The sequence below is a fragment of the Erpetoichthys calabaricus genome, chromosome 3 (assembly GCF_900747795.2).
Source record: "Erpetoichthys calabaricus chromosome 3, fErpCal1.3, whole genome shotgun sequence".
Lineage (NCBI taxonomy): Eukaryota > Metazoa > Chordata > Cladistia > Polypteriformes > Polypteridae > Erpetoichthys > Erpetoichthys calabaricus.
The window spans coordinates 103852847-103873002 of NC_041396.2; the positions used below are offsets into that span (position 1 = coordinate 103852847).

At 36.8% G+C, this 20156-nt stretch overlaps 1 protein-coding gene across 6 annotated transcripts in view; it reads left to right on the forward strand.

Annotated features, from left to right (window-relative positions):
- LOC114649318 (sulfotransferase 6B1-like) overlaps positions 1-20156 on the forward strand; it is a 296944-nt gene that overhangs the window by 128546 nt on the left and 148242 nt on the right. For 2 of the 6 annotated variants that reach the window (XM_051925621.1, XM_051925620.1), the window contains exons 2-3: positions 13376-13491; positions 15482-15571. The exons of the other annotated variants lie outside the window; for them this stretch is intronic. In XM_051925621.1, the coding sequence (XP_051781581.1) occupies positions 13376-13491; positions 15482-15571 (206 nt within the window). The remainder of the gene's footprint in view (positions 1-13375; positions 13492-15481; positions 15572-20156) is intronic. 6 annotated transcript variants of the gene reach the window in all.

Sequence of the window (20156 nt, forward strand, 5' to 3'; positions counted from 1 at the left end):
ACACTGATGAGCCACCTGGAAAACTCCCAGGAGTAGACGAAAAGGAGACACCTTACTCCATTTGAGGAGCCAGAGTCAGGAGAAAGTGGACAAAGCTTGCCGGGAGAGGAGTGGAGGTGGAACAAGGAAGAGAGAAGGAAGATAGGAGTGTGTGGTGTGTCTGGGGTTTGAGGAGCTGTACGCCCCCTGGTGCTCCACAATTGGCACCCCAGATAGGATTTCCTGGCCATCTGTTGGCAGGTGACCTGTTGTAAAAATTTCTTGTGGCACTAAAGCACACAGAAGCACGAAGAAGCAACCTGATATGGCTTGTTCGTAATGGGACAAAGAAGAGCCAGAGTCGGGAGTAAGTGGACGAAACTTGCCAGGAGAGGAGTGGAGGTGGAACAAGGAAGAGAGGAAGAAGATAGGAAAGAAAGGGTGATTTCTTGTATTGTGCTTGGGAACTGTGAGACTGTGGGGAACGAGACAAAAGTGTCCCCCACAGGAATAAACATGCCTTGTGTGCTGAACTTGGCTTCTGTGTCTGGTGGGTATGGGGATTGTGGAGCTGTACACCCCCTGGTGGTCCACAGTGTATATTGTCCTTTTATATATACATTAGTTGTGCTACCCGTCTAAGACAGATTGAAATCTATGTAATTAATGTAGACCTCAGCGGTAAGTTTGCAGTCCACCATGCAATGCATATGTCTCTGTATTATGTGTCATTTGGTATGGGATTTGTATAAGCAGTGTTCATGTTTATGATGCGCCATCAAGTGGAATGACAAATATAATGCATTTTATTACAAATATATGTTTATAATGTGCCATATTTTGGAATGACAGAGACATAGCAACTGGATGAACACATATACAGTCACACACTTATCCTTTTATTAAAGTGGATACACAGTGCAGAATACAGAGACACAAAAATCCACACACAAACATACTTCATGCCTTTCTGTGTGTGGTTCCTTATGAATGCAAGGAAAGCAAGGTCTCCCTCATATTTAAAAGAAACAACATATTTAAGGTAGTAATGCATTATTTCATTTAAGTATGTAATATACTATATTTATTTGCTTAATTAGCATCTGAAAAATTCATGCAAAACCTCAGCTATCTGTGAGCAGTGCCCCCTTGAGCTTCCATATTTACCTAAACTTATATCAGAACAGTTTGTGATCTGTGAGGCTTGTTGAAAGCCAGAAGGATAATGTGCACTTTGATTTAGCTGAATTCTGAAATGTGGAGAACATTTCCCATTTATTTATTTTTGATTTTCTTTGTCTAAAGTGCATTTCCAGGACTTCTGCAGTGGTACCACAATCGAAGTGCAAGGGCAGCACAATTAGTGTATCTTATCAATCCAATGAGTAAATAATTACAACTTAACTCATGTAGGCAATTAACACTGTTAATTTTAAAGGTGATTATTTATAGCTTAACACTAGAATTACCAGAGCCTACGAAAAAACTCATAGATCCAGCCCACCTTAAAACCTCTCCGCCAGCGTTTTTTGTGCTGTAAATGTGCCGATAAAGACAAGCAGCAAGCAGCCTGCTATTCCATCCCCCAACTGCCGCAGAACGTGCACAAAGTTCTCCCAGCTCATGCCTTGATTATCTAGGAGTGAAGTGCTGGAGTTTTAGAGTGGAAATAATAGATCATTATTTGGAACACATGCATTTCATGTGTGTTCCGTTTCTACAATAAACTGTGTAAACACATTTTTAAAACAGAAACGTTTTTCATATTTTAATAGTAAATGACAAAATGTAGGCATAAACTATGTAATGTATAAAGCCTGAAGTCCAAAGATCAAATAAACACTTTTACAAAAGGTTCAAGGACAAGACAACAACTTCTGTGGAGTAGCGGTAAGATTTGCTGACTTGAAATTAAGTCCCTGGTTCAATCCTGACTGCCTCCTATATTTCCCTTTTTCAGTAGTGAGCTGCTCTTATTGTTAATATTATACATACATTTGGTTTGCGACTGTAACAGACAGTGCACATTTATAGGACTTGTAAAATTTACCGTTTGTTTTACACTTTTATTCTCTCAGTCATGATCACGATACATATTACCAACCCTAGGGATCTGATGCTGTTAGTTTTTATTTGAAACTGGGAATAACTGGGAATAACTGTAGATGTGAGTGGTGTTTTGAGACAATGGAACTGGACATTCTCTGATCTGGAGGGATAAAAGCTGACACACAAACGCTGGCGAAACTGCGTGCTTTGTATCTCACCGTCACTTGATTCTTTTTTATTCAGTTTTATTGAGTGTTCCTGCTCACACTGAATTAGTATGTGCCTTATGGTCTATGATGTCAAAAAAAAAAAAAACCAGAGACATAGGTATATATAATACTAGCAAAATACCCGCGCTTCGCAGCAGAGAAGTAATGTGTTAAAGAGGTTATGTAAACATATATATACATAAACATATATACATATATATACATATCTACATATACACATATCTACATATACATATATATATATATACATATATACATATATATATATACATATATATATACACACATACATAGACACACACATACATATATATATATATATATATATACACATACATACATACATACACATTTATATATATATATATATATATATACACACATACATACATACATACATATATATATATACACACATACATACATACATACATATATATATATATATATATATATATATATATATATATATATATATATATATATATACACATACATACATACATACATACATATATATATATATATATATATATATATATATATATATATATATATATATATACACATACATATATATATATATATATATATATATATATATATATACACATACAGACACATATATATACATATACATATTTACATATATATACACATATACTGTATATACATATCTACATACATACACATATATCTATCTATACATCTATCTATCTATCTATCTATATATATATATATATATATATATATATATATATATATATATATATATATATAGCAAAATACCCGCGCTTCGCAGCGGAGAAATAGTGTGTTAAAGAGGTTATATAAACATATATATACATAAACATATATACATATATATACATATCTACATATACACATATCTACATATACATATATATATATACATATATACATATATATATATATATATACATATATATATACACATATCAACATATATATATATATATACACACATACATAGACACACACATTCATATATATATATATATATATATATATATATATATATATATATATATATATATATATATACACATACATATATATATATATATATATATATATATATATATACACATTCAGACACATATATATACATATACATATTTACATATATATGTACACATATACTGTATATACATATCTACATACATACACATATATCTATCTATCTATCTATCTATCTATCTATCTATCTATCTATCTATCTATCTATCTATATATATATATATATATATATATATATATATAGCAAAATACCCGCGCTTCGCAGCGGAGAAGTAGTGTGTTAAAGAGGTTATGAAAAAGAAAAGGAAACACTTTAAAAATAACGTAACATGATTGTCAATGTAATTGTGTTGTCATTGTTATGAGTGTTGCTGTCATATATATATATATATATATATATATATATATATATATATATATATATATATATATATACACACATATAAACATATATATACATGTACATATATACATATATATACATATCTTCATATACACATATCTACATATATACATATATATATATATATATATATATATATATATATATATATATATACATATACACATCCACATATATATGCATATATATATATACACATATCAACATATATATACACATATATATACACACATACATACACACACACATATACATATATACATATACACATACATACATACATATATACATATACACATACATACATACACACACATACATACATACACACATATATATATACACAGACACATATATATACACAGACACATATATATACATATATATTTACATATCTACATATATATACACATATCTACATATATATACACATATATATATACATATCTACATATATATACACATATATATACATATCTACATATATATATATATATATATAGCTGATTACCCAGTGGATTCGCTCACTAAGTGCAAGAGAAAAAAATAAAATGTAGCATGTATAAAATAACTTTGTTAATTGCCAAATTTATTTTTCCACAAATAAAGAGCACTTACAATAACATAGAAATCAATATAAACAACATTAACATCATTATCATATGAGAATATGAAAAAATATATAAGAAGCACATTGCATATAAATATAAATTATTAAACAGTAAAATCTTCTTCTATAATACACTACCGTGGCTATTCGTTTGTCTGTCCAGGATTTTAGATCACCTGTAGCTCGCAAACCGTTTCACCTATTGACTTGAAATTTGGTACACATATACTACGTCACGTCTACTATTCGCTTTCAGGGTGATGATTTTATTACTCTTTTTATCTTTATTTTATTTTATTGTAGAATCAACTCACAGCTGCGCGCACCAGTGCAGCCGTGGCGGATGCGTACGGGTGCCGTTTTCATTTCCTACCACCTTCGCTAATCATTCTTGAGGCAGATTGAAGACTTAAGTGCCAGCTTAACTGAAAAATTAAAGAAAACATACTAAGTTATCGCAACACAAAAACTAACTTAATCAGTTTTAACTGGAAATGATGCTGATGAAAGAAGAGAAGCAGCGGGACGCTAGGGTGAAGAGCTGCTCATTAAGCAGCAAGCGCATCAACCTCTGAGCAAACGAATGGTAAACGTACAGAGAAAGAGGATAAATACTATGACTGCTCATGTCAAGTGTATTCACTCCACGTTATCGTGCAGTGCGCTGTTACTGCTATTTTGATAAAAGAATTTGAACAACATATAAGAAGCGTATAAATTATTAAACAGTAAAACATTAACATTTAAGAAGTAAAGATACATTGAGTACTACTGCAGTGCTTTCGGGTATAGTACATTTTTTGTTTGCCCATTACATGCATAAATGTATAAATTTTTTGGTGTACCTACCCGTGAACACGCGACATGACCCGGCAGTTAAAAGTTTCTCGCTCCAACAATTTTAACTCTGTTACAAAGTCATCCAAAGTCTCGTTTATACCTCGTGTCTTCTCATTAAACTTGTATCTCGCGATTATGGTATTGCAAACGGCAGCGGGAGCGTTTCTATAAACTCAATTTAAACTTACGGTTTACACCGTGCTTTGAAGATGCATAGTATGCGACACGTGTTTCGCCGTAATTGTGGGCTCATCAGGCGTACACACTCACTGCACTCCCTTACGGGAATCGAACCTCGGATGTCAGCGCTAGAGGCGAAGCCCCTAACGTTGTCACACGGCGTGTGGATCGTTCATTTGACAGCATGTAGATCGGGGTAATTACATTGCAGGCATTCGTAGTCTGATTCACAATCTGATTGTATGGGTGGTTACCTACCAGGTAACGCTTGTGGTTGGTCAGCAAGTCGGCTAACTTCTGCCACGGTACCCTCTTTCAGTTGCGAGAAGCAGATCATAGAATGGTTGAAATAGTTTAATATATATAGCAAAATCCCCGCGCTTTGCAGGGGCGAATATGGTATTGCAAACGGCAGCGGGAGCGTTTCTATAAACTTAATTTAAAGTTACGGTTTATACTGTGCTTTGTTTCATATTCTTTTCCTACCTTATCAATTGTGTAATGTGTTTTTTGAACAGGTTTGATTCATCGAAGTGATCACTCCTGCTGCGTTCAGTCACTTCACGTGAGCCGCTCTCTTGTGTGATGTTGCGATGTCCACGGGTTTATTTAATGTTAGCTAAGACCCGGCAGTTAAAAGTTTCTCGCTACAGCAATTTTAACTCTGTTACAAAGTGATCCAAACTCTCGTTTATACCTCGTGTCTTCTCATTAAACTTGTATCTCGCGAATATGGCATTGCAAACGGCAGCAGGAGCGTTTGTATAAAGGTAATTTAAACTTACGGTTTACACCGTGCCCGGCAGTTAAAAGTTTCTCGCTACAGCAATTTTAACTCTGTTACAAAGTGATCCAAACTCTCGGGTATACCTCGTGTCTTCTCATTAAACTTGTATCTCGCGAATATGGCATTGCAAACGGCAGCGGGAGCGTTTCTATAAAGTTAATTTAAGGTTACGGTTTACACCGTGCTTTTTTATACCTCGTGTCTTCTCATTAAACTTGTATCTCGTGAATATGGTATTGCAAATGGCAGCGGGAGCGTTTCTATAAACTTAATTTAAACTTACGGTTTACACCGTGCTTTTTTATACCTCGTGTCTTATGAACATGCTTGTATGCGTCACTCACTCACTACTTATTGTTTCGCTGCCTTGTCAATTGTGTAATGAATGTTTTCTTCAGCGCTCTTTGGGGCTCCTCCTTCTTTTCTACGTACTGAGTTCACAGTCAGTTCACGTGATTACGTGGGAGGCGTGATGGCACGACACGCAACTCTGTCTCCTACGGCCATCTTGCTGCCTTCCATTACAGTATATGGACAAAAAACAGGTTCCAGTTATGACCATTACGCGTAGAATTTCGAAATGAAACCTACCGTGCTTTTTTATACCTCGTGTCTTATGAAGATGCTTGTATGCGTCACTCACTCGCTTCTTATTGTTTCACTGCCTTGTCAATTGTGTAATGAATGTTTTCTTCAGCACTCTTTGGGGCTCCTCCTTCTTTTCTACGTACTGAGTTCACAGTCAGTTCACGTGATTACGTGGGAGGCGTGATGACGCGACATGCAACTCTGTCTCCTGCGGCCATCTTGCTGCCTTCCATTACAGTATATGGACAAAAAAGAGGTTCCAGTTATGACCATTACGTGTAGAATTTCGAAATGAAACCTGCCTAACTTTTGTAAGTAAGCTGTAAGGAATGAGCCTGCCAAATTTCAGCCTTCTACCTAGACGGGAAGTTGGAGTAGTGATGAGTGAGTAAGTGAGTGAGTGAGTGAGTGAGTGAGTGAGTGAGTGAGTGAGTGAGTGAGTGAGTGAGTGAGTCAGTCAGTCAGTCAGTCAGTCAGTCAGTCAGTGAGGGTTTTGCCTTTTATTAGTATAGATTTAGAATTGTTAATTTTATGACCTGTATAGTACATTTCGGAAAACATTGTGGCACGGATGCAACATTATTCATATTATTCATATTCATTCGCATAACATCTTGCAGTTGTAATCAGTGATTGCGTGGTTTTTTTTTCCCAATCTTGCCAGTCCCCACATGTTGCTGTATGGTGCTGTTTCTTTTGTACTCCAGGACATGCAGAGGAAAGAATAGTACAGAGAGGTCAGTTCAGTGCTATATACAATCATCAAATTCAAATGCTAACAGTTCACACACACGCAAGGACCATCCTTCCTACATTTACGACATGTGTACCTGAGCTGGGAGAACTTTGTGCACGTTCTGCGGCAGTGGGGGGATGGAATAGCAGGCTGCTTGCTGCTTGTCTTTATCGGCACATTTACAGGACAAAAGACACTGGCGGAGAGGTAGGAATGGATTTAAGGTGGGCCGGATCTACGAGTTTTTTCGTAGGCTCTGGTAATTCTAGTGTTAACTACTTTAGGATTTCTATTAAAAAGGCGTATATATTCAACCGATCAGCTACAACATTAAAACCACTGGCCTGGTATTGTGTAGGTCCCCCTCATGTCACCTAAACAGCTCTGACATTTTAAGGCATGGACTCCACATTACCTCTGAAGGTGTCCTGTGGTATCTGGCACCAAGGAGTTAGCAGCAAATCCTTTAACTTCTGTATGTTGCATAATGGACCCTTCATTAATCTGTTTTGCTTTTCCAGCACATGTCACAGATGCTCGATTGGATCAAGATCTGGAGAATTCGGAAGCCAATGCATTATGGAAACACCCCACAAGAACTACCACTATGTAGATGTCACTCGGATACTTGTGCTTGCTCACTGTTTCTGCTTCCAAAATATCACATTCAAGAACTGACTGTTCACTTGCTGTCTAAAATATTGAACCCCTTGACAGGTGCCATTGTAACAAGATAATCAAGGTTATTCACTTCACCTGTCAGTGGTTTTAATGTTGTGGCTGATCAATGTACAGTAATCCCTCCTCCATCGCGGGGGTTGCGTTCCAGAGCCACCCGCGAAATAAGAAAATCCGCGAAGTAGAAACCATATGTTTATATGGTTATTTTTATATTGTCATGCTTGGGTCACAGATTTGCGCAGAAACACAGGAGATTGTAGAGAGACAGGAACGTTATTCAAACACTGCAAACAAACATTTGTCTCTTTTTCAAAAGTTTAAACTGTGCTCCATGACAAGACAGAGATGACAGTTCTGTCTCACAATTAAAAGAATGCAAACATACCTTCCTTTTCAAAGGAGTGCGCGTCAGGAGCACTGAATGTCAGAAAGTGAGAGAAAACCAAACAAATCAATAGGGCTGTTTTGCTTTTAAGTATGCGAAGCACCACCGGTACAAAGCTGTTGAAGGCGGCAGCTCACACCCCCTCCGTCAGGAGCAGGGAGAGAGAGAGAGAGCGAGAGAGAGAGAGAGCGAGAGAGAGAGAGAGAGAGAAAGAGAAAAACAAAGTCAAAAATCAATACGTGCCCTTTGAGCTTTTAAGTATGCGAAGCACCGTGCAGCATGTCCTTCAGGAAGCAGCTGCACACAGAAGGTAGAAACGTCCCTATCGTCTAGGTGTGCAAACAGCCCCCCTGCTCACACACCCCTACGTCAGCGCAAGAGAGAGAGAGAAAGAGAGAGAAAGTAATTTGGGTAGCTTCTCAGCCATCTGCCAATAGCGTCCCTTGTATGAAATCATCTGGGCAAACTAACTGAGGAAGCATGTACCAGAAATTAAAAGACCCATTGTCCGCAGAAACCCGCGAAGCAGCGAAAAATCCGCGATATATATTTAAATATGCTTACATATAAAATCCGCGATGGAGTGAAGCCGCGAAAGGCGAAGCGCGATATAGCGAGGGATCACTGTATAATGGAAAATAAAGTGCCAGAGTTCAAATATATATATTTTTCTTTCACAAAGAATATGTGATAGATAAACACATTGTATAAAAACATTGTATCAAATAAAAAGCAAACTTGAACTTATGTGCTCTGCAACGCCTAGGAGTGAATACAGCACTTGAAAGACACGTGTTAGAGCCCAACAGTTCCAGTATAACGAGCCTAGGGTCGAACCCTTTTACTTCTTGTTTACTTTTTACTGCAATTACATGGACGTTTCAGAATTAACTTTAGAATTTTACTGAAATACCACAACAGGTTTATCTTGCTTTATACGTCTACTGTATTTTAGCAGATCATGTATTAATTGAAAGGCACTTCACTTGTAATGAGTGGTCATCACTGTGAGTGGCAGATGCTAATTAACATTTAATATGAGTCTCTCTGGTATCTTCTTATGAAGCTTTTAGAAAACTGACCTAAAGTAGAAGGACCAAAAACAGAGTAACACTTTCAAAAAAAGAAATCAGTGTACATATTTGAAGGGTATACCCTTCTCATACTGTGGAAAGAGTCCTCAATCAAGTAGACCTTGTAACATCAATTCTAAAAGGAACTCCAATAATGAAACCTCTTTTCAACTGCCACTCCCATTTCACCCTAACACTCTCTTTCACCCACAGATCATTAAAAGAAACAAAACTTGAGAATTTTGCAGACTGATCCTTCCATGGGAGCATTTTGCTCCTTTGATCTCCTTTTGTTGACCACCTAACCTATGCAAACTTCTCTTCCTTAGCTTATTTCACAGAAGCAAGCCACATAACTCCACCATTCACTTCAAGCTATAAAAGGAGCCTTTGTTTCACTTGCAAATATGTCACCAACAATACCAATGTATCTGGTTCCCCTGTTAAATTAAAAAATCTTTTTTACTGTATTCCTTGAGGAAAGTGAGAAGCCATCTACATACTCTAGGTGAAACAGGGAGATGACTAGCAGACCATTTCAGGGAGCACCTTTGAGCCATTAAAACAAAAGACTATATAAAGCCAATTGTAGAACATTTCACATCCCTTGATCATAACCACACTGATCTCACTGTTTGTATTCTTTCACAGATCTTTAAAGACTCTTTTCAAAGAAAATCAGAGAAACGTTAATGTTGTCATTATTGTTGTGTTCTGAGTTTCCTGAGCGTCTCATGTTTAGACACGATCCTGAGACTCGACTGACTATAAAGTGCAATCTTGAAAAGTTTGTGAAAGATTACAGACTTTCCATATTGTTAGAGGAGCTACACAGCCCCAGACTGCTGTGGAGATCTCTGGAGTTGTCTGATAGAGCTAACATGGGTAGGACATGTAGGAATTGATGTGCATGGAGACAAATGTGGGGAAAGAGGGTTGGCATCTGTGCAAGGCTTAAAGCTAACCTGAAGAAACTGACCACTCCATCGCTTTTACTGACTAACATTTGCTCCTTGGAAAATCAACTGGATTATCTATGGCTACAACTACGTACAACTTCGTACGAAGCACAAAGTGAGAGATTGCTGTGTTGTTGTTTGGAGTGAAACCTGGCTCCACAACAGTATCTCTGACGCAGCATCTAGCTGGATGGGCTAACAATCTTCCATGTGGACAGGAATGCAGAATGTTCTGGTAAAACCCAAAGTGGAGGACTATGTGTGCATGTCAACAATGTGTGGTGAAATTGTAACAACTGACTGTTCACAACTGGTGGAATATTTGATTGTGAAATGCTGGCCCTTTTACCAGCCAATCTGATGGTGACTATGTACATTCCTCCCAGTATTAACACCCAGGAGGCCCTGTGGCAACTCCACAGTACTATCAACGAGCTAGAGACTGCCCATCCATGCAGTTTTATTGTGGTGGCTGGAGATTTCAATCATGCAAATTTAATAACTATTCTTCCTAAATTCCACCAGCATGTCCACTTTCCAGCTAGAGGAGCTAACATGCTGGACTTGGTGTACACAAATGTCAAAGAGGTTCACAAAGCAGCCCTTTGTCCCCACGTTGGAGACTCAGATCACATTTCTGTTATGCTTTTTCCAGCATAGAAAATAGTACTGAAACGCAGTAAGACTGTACAAAAGCAGATCAGAGTTTATCCGGAGGGTGCTACCTCAGTACTTCAGGGCTGTTTTGCAAGCACTGATAGGAGCAAGTTCAGAGGAGATGCCACATACAACGATTTCCACATTGATATCGATGAGTTCACTAACTCTGTCATTGGCTATATAGAGAAATGCATGGGTGATGTCACATTATCAAAACCTTTACAACTTGTGCAAATCACAAGCCGTGAATGGCATCAGAGGTCCAAAGAAGGTTGAGAATCAGGGATGCTGCCTTTAGACTGGGGAACAAGTAACCCTCAGGCTGGTAAGAACTGACCTCTCCTGAACCATCAAGAAGACTATGCTGGAATACACAGGAAAAATTGATGGTAAATTTTGTGACTCTAGAGACACAAGACACATGTGGCAAGGGACAAATAATACCACAGGTTGAGGTCATCAATGCCTCCCTCCCTGATAGACAGACAGCTGACACTGAGGAGGACACTGAGCAGCATTAATCCATATAAAGCTGCGGGTCTTGATAAAATACATGGTCGGGTGTTAAAAGACTGTGCTGCTGAGTTAGCAAATGTTTTTACAGACATCCTTAACATCACTCCCCAGCAGTCTGTTGTATCTAAACAATTTAAAACTGCCACCATCGTTCCTGTGTTCAAGAAAACAACTGTAAACTGCCTCAATGACTACCGGCCTGTGGCAGTGACCTCTGTCATAATGAAGGGCTTCAAATGACTAGTCATGGGTGACATTAAAGCTAGCCTCCCACCTTCACTGGAGCCCTTACAGTTTGTGTATGGTGCTAATCAGTCCAGAAATGACACAATCACACTTGCACTACACACTATTCTATCTCACCTGGATAAAAAGAACAGCTATGCCAGGATGTTGTTTATTTGACTTCAGTTCAGCCTTTAATACCATTATCCCACAGCTGTTAATAGTGAAACTTTCTATGCTCGGATTGAACATCTAATTTTGAAACTGGATCTTGGACTTCTTGTTAAAATGACAACAGGCAGTACGTGTTGACATTAAGATATTGTGCACCATCAAACTGACCACATGGGACTCTCAGGGCTGCGTACTTAGTCCATTGCTCTTTTACTTTGCTAACACATGACTGTACTTCCAAAACCAGCACAAATCAACTCATTAAATTTGCTGGTGATACAACAGCTGTGGGACTCATCAGCATTTGGTGGAAAAGTTAGTGAGATAGTATGGGGACAACAATCTTTTCTTTAATGTAAACAAGACAAAAAAGTTGATTGTGGACTTCAGAACCAAAGGCTGAACACCCCCACTGCATATTAGTAGCTTTCCTGTGGAGTTGGTCAACAGCACAAAATTATTGGGTATCTACATCACAGCTCCTTGACTCTCAATACCGCACTCCAGGTTGAAAAAGCTCAGCAGAGGATACACTTCCAATAGATTGATTCATTCACATACATACAGATACCCAGTATTTAAAGGAGTGTATGGTGTGCCAGTACATGGGACATCACAGAGCTATTTTAGAGTTTACATGACAAGGCCTGATGGGAGGTACGAGAGTGCCAGCTTACTATTAGTCAAATGAAGCACTGATTAACTTATTCTGGTATAAGGACATAATATACATTAGACAGAGTCATAACACCATCTCTCAATTATATAAAGTGATAACATGTCCAACCGTCTGTCATACATGCCCTTGCTAGGCAGGATGTTGTCCCTCATCCACAAGGTGGATGGTAGTAAATCATGCAGCATATCTTCATATGTTCTGGCATCATGCCGTCCACAATCTGGGTGAAATGTCAGATGAACAAAGGCAATAAAAAGAACACAAGGAAAGATGGATGTAGAGGTTGGCTTATCTGATGAACAGATGATCATAAATGCAGGATGAGATCAAAACAGAAGGACTTACCATTGTACCATTAAGGCCTGTTTTAATAAACGGGCTTCTTACTGTGCTAGCAGATATATATGTAGAATGAGAATCAATATTAAAAACAAAAAGTAAACAGCTAGTATTTCACATGTACTGTATGCTATACATGACTACTGTTTTTTTTTACTTTTGATTTGTGTGTAAACATGTTGGAAAATGAAACTTTCCTTTAATTCCCTCTTTTTTTCCGCCCCCTTATATTTTAATTTAGGATTTAACTGGATGTTTCAAATCTTAAACAGTCTTGCTATTGCTGCTGGTACAACGGAAAAGGGAAATGAAATCCTGCCACCTTTGCTGGAATTCAGAAAACCCGAAAATCTTCAGGTTGGTCAAACATTTATATTTTTAATAAATTCAACTTCCATATAAAATCATTTACATGGCAAAATCTTACTCTAACAATATACCTTACATGAAATACTTTGTACATATTACTAACAGACATTGTTATTTAGAATTTAATATACTTTGTAACCTCCTTCAAATTTCTTAAAACCACTTAGTAATGAAATTGGTAGAATTTGTATTGGCAACTGATATGTGGCATAGAATCATCTTATTGCACAGATAACATGTTGGAAAAAAATGCCTAATTTCTGTAACTATATGTGATAAAATGCTAAAGTTGTAAAGGGCATAAATAATAGCAAAATAAAAAAAAACAAAGAGAATTAAAATGACTTACACCCCAAGCATCTCTACATGCAATGGGATCATGATCAGCTGGAGGCAGATAGCTTACTTTAGTATATACAGTACAATGCCATGAAAAACTTTTTATCCCTTTGATATTAATTTAATTGCAGATTTTGTCTATAAGTATTTTGTGTCTTCAAACCAAAATCTAGTATTAAATACAGGGCACATTTGTCAATAATTTGAAATTTTTGTTAAACTTATTTCTATTGAACAAAAACATATGTCTCCAGTTCCCTAGTACATCCCTTTTCTTTCCAAACCAGATACCAAGGACACAAACTTTCTGTCCTCAGATAATAATAATTTTGGGCACAGATTAACCCTCTTTGGTTTGCAATACCAGTTGAAATGTGATACCACTTGTCCTTGTAGCATACTGTATATCCAATGCATTTCCAAACATAATATATACTGAAAAATGAACTCTTTATCGAAGCAACCTTTGTCTTTCACTCGGAAATCATAAAGCTTGGCATAGAATAAGATTAGGTGTATAGTTAACCTTTGATTTTTAAACCCTTAGATCTGTTCATGCTTAATGTCGTAGACTAATAGATAACATCTAACTTTACAATGCATAAAGGACTTGAACATTTTTCTGAAATTACTATGCAGTCATGCACAATAGGCATTATGTACCGTATATCCTAGATCTCAGACACAGTTCCTTGTTACCTGGAGGGTTGTATGTATTTGTTCAAATCAGGTATGTTTCTTTACCTGGTCACAATCAGTTGCCATATTTTCTCCAGTGTAGCTTCTCTTATATTACTCCAGTTTGGTTTGTTTTGGATGTATATGCAAGTGTAGTATGGGATAGAATGCATCCTACGCAGAGCTGGTTACTGCATTGTGCCTAGTGCTGCTGGAAGAGATTGTGATTTCCTTTGATAGTGAAATGGAAAAAAATGAATTAGGGAAAAGGATGAATGGATGGAAGTCGGGATGGATTTGTTGCCTTTTTAATTATTATTTTGACTATGATTATTACTACTCTTGGTACTTAAAAGCCAATGTATTCCCCTGATAAATACCGGTAATTTTATTTAATTTAATTTTGTTTCTCAACAATTGAAAATTGATGTTTATTAACTGCGGTGGGCTGGCACCCTGCTCAGGGTTTGTTTCCTGCCTTGCGCCCTATGTTGGCTGGGATTGGCTCCAACAGACTCCCGTGACCTTAGGATAGGATATAGCAGGTTGGATAATGGATGGATGGATGGATGTTTATTAAATAATAAATGTGAGGAATGAAATATAAAGGAAAATTATATTGATATTATAGAAGAAGAGACAAACAACATGCTTAATTGCAGACAGGAATAATTTTATCCATCCAGCACAGAAAAGGGATACTCTGAGACACCACAATGATCTACAGTAGTCTGACAGTAAGGTGGTCCAAAAGGGTGGTTCTAGTATATGTAAATACGTCAATATTTGCTCAATGGTGGTTTTAAGCAAAACTTTGCTCATAATATATCATTTTACAATTTAAATAACAGCACTATTTAATTGGATTTTAACAAAATACACTTTGTTACAAAAAAAGATGACAAAGAATGTTGTATGTTCCATCAGTCTAATCTAATCACTGTTTGTTTTTATCTTACAGGTTTTTTCCAGCATGCCTTCTCAAAGAATCCTGGGAACACATTTACATCCTGATAATCTTCCAAAATCATTCATTGAGAAGAAAGTTAAGGTTAATATTCATTTTTAACAATCTGACTTTCTAAGAGTTTAATATATATAGAGCTGCAGAGCCCATACTTCTGCTCTTTTTATTGTGGAGCATATTCAGGTTTTTGAGCAAAACAAGTTTACACAGGAACCCTTATAGTCCTTTTTAAAGATGCAAAAATGTCAACAAACTCTGAAGGTGTTTCATATCTTTATATATAATATGCTACTATGGCTGTCCGTTTGTCTGTCCAGGATTTTAAATCACCTGTAGCTCGCAAACCGTTTGACCCATTGACCTGAAATTTGGTACACATATACTACGTCATGTCTAATATCCGCTTTCGGGGTGATGATTGACCTCCAAGGTTATTCCTCTTTTTATTTTTATTTTATTGTAGAATCAACTCTCGGCAGCAGCCAGCAGGGCAGCCGTGCGGTACATGCATACGGGCGCCATTCTCATTCCCTACAACCTTCGCTGTCACTTCCCTTACCTCTTCATATCTTAAATCATTCTTGAGGCAGATTGAAGACTTAACTTAAGTGAAAAATGAAAGAAAACGTACTAAGTAATTGCAACACAAACACTGACTTAATCAGTTTTTAAAAAAAGATGCCGGTGAAAGAAGAGAAGAAACAGGCCACTAGGGTGGAGAAAAGAAGAGCTGCTCAGGAAGCAGCAAGCGCATTAACTTCTGAGCAAACAAACGCTAAACATACAGATAAAAAGTACGAAAACTATGAATGATCAAGTCAAGTGTATAACGTGCAGTGCGCCGTTACTGGTTCACATATAATTATGTCTTATTATATCTTTTTAATTGAGTTTATTTGCTGTAAGATAAAGACACAGGTTCAAGATCACAAAGAGCTCCGGAGTCAGGTGAAAACCCTGTTTAATGCAGATTTAAAGAAAAAAAATAGACAAAATAAATCACACATGAGGATTGAAAAACCACAGCCACAGCTGAAGAGAACAAAAATGAAGAGTCTTAGTCCTCTGGACGACTGTTATGTGAAGAATGAACAGATGCTTTCAATGGCTTGGCTCCTTTTATGACGGTTTCTGGTTGTGACTTCAGTGGTCCTCCAGTCTAAAAGCCTCCGAACTGTGGATGAAAGCGGCAAAAAATATTGATGATGGTGCACCCTCCTTGTGTGGGGTGGTATTGCTTACTTTGTAGAGTTTTGCAAATGGCGTGACAGTGCTACCTATGTAAAGATTTTTTATACGACTTTAATACTATAACCTTGAAACCTATGAAACAACGACAATTTTAGGGAATTGAAACTTCTAAATTATGTTTTTCTTTGCAAATATTTGCTCAGAGCCTCCATCAATAGCTCATATTTTAGTGAATACACACAGTGCATCTGATTTTCAGTCATGGAACATGATATCCATAAGCCTTATGCATAATTACTGTCTCATGCATGTGACTGCAGTTTTCATTTAAAAATGTGCGCATGTACAGCCTACTTAGATGCCAAGGAAAGCAACGATTAAAAAAGAGTGGCTTGTAAACAGATAAACTCATATCGTGAAGTAACCAACCAATAAGTTAAATAAATAAAATATGAGCAAAAATAAATATGAGCAGCCAACTATGTTTTCTAAACCGCTCAGCTTATTGCTAATTGTTGAAATGTTGAGCACTGCAACAAATAAACTGTACATTCAATAAGAAAATGTCATTGTTCATTACATTGTCCCATTTGTAATAATCTGTTCAACAGTTTATTTAGCATGATAATCTATTGAAGTATCTAGTGAAAATTGACCAACCCTTCTTAACAACAAAAACAAGAACATTTTTATTTCTATAGTATGTTTTCATACAAAATAAGGTAGCTTTAAAATGATTTACAAGAAATAAAAGCAAAAACTTCAAAGAAAGGAAAAAAAATTTAAAATAAATACAAAGAATTACTAAACATACCTAAAATATTTAAAAAGGATAAATCAATACACAATTACATAACACAGATCTACAAGTAATAAATAAAGAAGAGTTCTTATTTATAGATTTGATTTGAAGTCTCTAATGATCAGTTTGATGCCCAGACGGCCATGGAGGACAGGAAAAAAAAACTACAGAGGAAAGATGCAGGAAACAAAAAACTACAGGGGTTAAAAGGACAAAAATGCACACAGCCTCCACTAAGCACTTTGCCAAACATAAATGTACTTAAATAACTCTTTATAGTTTTTGATGCATCATTCTATAAGATTCAGGTCAGTAGATCTCAACTTATGTTCCAACATCACAGATGGCTGCACAGTACTTTGATGAAGTGATGGTGACATTTCAAACAGGAAAGAAATCGTAGAAAAGCAGAGATTAATGATTGCAAATTCATAAAGAATGTGAGATTTCTATACGTACAGTGGTGTGAAAAACTATTTGCCCCCTTCCTGATTTCTTATTCTTTTGCATGTTTGTCACACAAAATGTTTCTGATCATCAAACACATTTAACCATTAGTCAAATATAACACAAGTAAACACAAAATGCAGTTTTTAAATGATGGTTTTTATTATTTAGGGAGAAAAAAAATCCAAACCTACATGGCCCTGTGTGAAAAAGTAATTGCCCCCTTGTTAAAAAAATAACCTAACTGTGGTGTATCACACCTGAGTTCAATTTCCGGAGCCACCCCCAGGCCTGATTACTGCCACACCTGTTTCAATCAAGAAATCACTTAAATAGGAGCTGCCTGACACAGAGAAGTAGACCAAAAGCACCTCAAAAGCTAGACATCATGCCAAGATCCAAAGAAATTCAGGAACAAATGAGAACAGAAGTAATTGAGATCTATCAGTCTGGTAAAGGCTATAAAGCCATTTCTAAAGCTTTGGGACTCCAGCGAACCACAGTGAGAGCCATTATAAACAAATGGCAAAAACATGGAACAGTAGTGAACCTTCCCAGGAGTGGCCGGCCGACCAAAATTACCCCAAGAGCGCAGAGACGACTCAACCGAGAGGTCACAAAAGACCCCAGGACAACGTCTAAAGAACTGCAGGCCTCACTTGCCTCAATTAAGGTCAGTGTTCACGACTCCACCATAAGAAAGAGACTGGGCAAAAACGGCCTGCATGGCAGATGTCCAAGACGCAAACCACAGTTAAACAAAAAGAACATTAAGGCTCGTCTCAATTTTGCTAAGAAACATCTCAATGATTGCCAAGACTTTTGGGAAAATACCTTGTGGACTGATGAAACAAAAGTTGAACTTTTTGGAAGGCAAATGTCCCATTACATCTGGCGTAAAAGGAACACAGCATTTCAGAAAAAGAACATCATACCAACAGTAAAATATAGTGGTGGTAGTGTGATGGTCTGGGGTTGTTTTGCTGCTTCAGGACCTGGAAGGCTTGCTGTGATAGATGGAACCATGAATTCTACTGTCTACCAAAAAATCCTGAAGGAGAATGTCCGGCCATCTGTTAGTCAACTCAAGCTGAAGCGATCTTGGGTGCTGCAACAGGACAATGACCCAAAACACACCAGCAAATCCACCTCTGAATGGCTGAAGAAAAACAAAATGAAGACTTTGGAGTGGCCTAGTCAAAGTCCTGACCTGAATCCAATTGAGATGCTATGGCATGACCTTAAAAAGGCGGTTCATGCTAGAAAACCCTCAAATAAAGCTGAATTACAACAATTTTGCAAAGATGAGTGGGCCAAAATTCCTCTAGAGTGCTGTAAAAGACTCATTGCAAGTTATCGCAAACGCTTGATTGCAGTTATTGCTGCTAAGGGTGGCCCAACCAGTTATTAGGTTCAGGGGGCAATTACTTTTTCACACAGGGCCATGTAGGTTTGGATTTTTTTTCTCCCTAAATAATAAAAACCACCATTTACAAACTGCATTTTGTGTTTACTTGTGTTATATTTGACTAATGGTTAAATGTGTTTGATGATCAGAAACATTTTGTGTGACAAACATGCAAAAGAATAAGAAATCAGGAAGGGGGCAAATAGTTTTTCACACCACTGTACATAAACTATTAAAAGTTGAATGAAAAATACTACTATGAAAAAGCGAAATTAAATAGTGGGTTTTTATAAGTTTTTGAAAATGATCCATGGTGTTAACCTGGCACCTCTCTGTTGGTAAAGTATTCCAGATTTGTGGTGCATAGCAGAAAAAGGCTGCCTCACCACTTCTTTCATACTTAGCTCTTAGAAAAATAGGCAGACTATTATTAGAATATTTAAGGTTATGTCTAGGAATGAAGTGGGACAAAATATAGGAAGGAGCAAGATTATTTAGAACTTTATATACTATTAATAGTATTTTAAGTCAGTTTTAAAGGACATAATGTAACAATGCTAAAGCTACTCAGATGTGCTCAAGTTTTCTCTTTTCAGGATAGGATTCTTGCTGCTGCATTTTGAACTATTTGCAAATGACTGATATTTTTCAAGGGTGAATTAATTTCTCAGCAATTTCCTATGTTTTAAGAGGTCAAACTTTTGCAATATTCCCTTTGTGAAAATCACAGCTCTAATACTATTATTGATGTACGATTTGAAGCTCAGGTCAGAAGCCATGACTAGACATAAATTGCTTATTTCCACTTTGACTTTGAATGC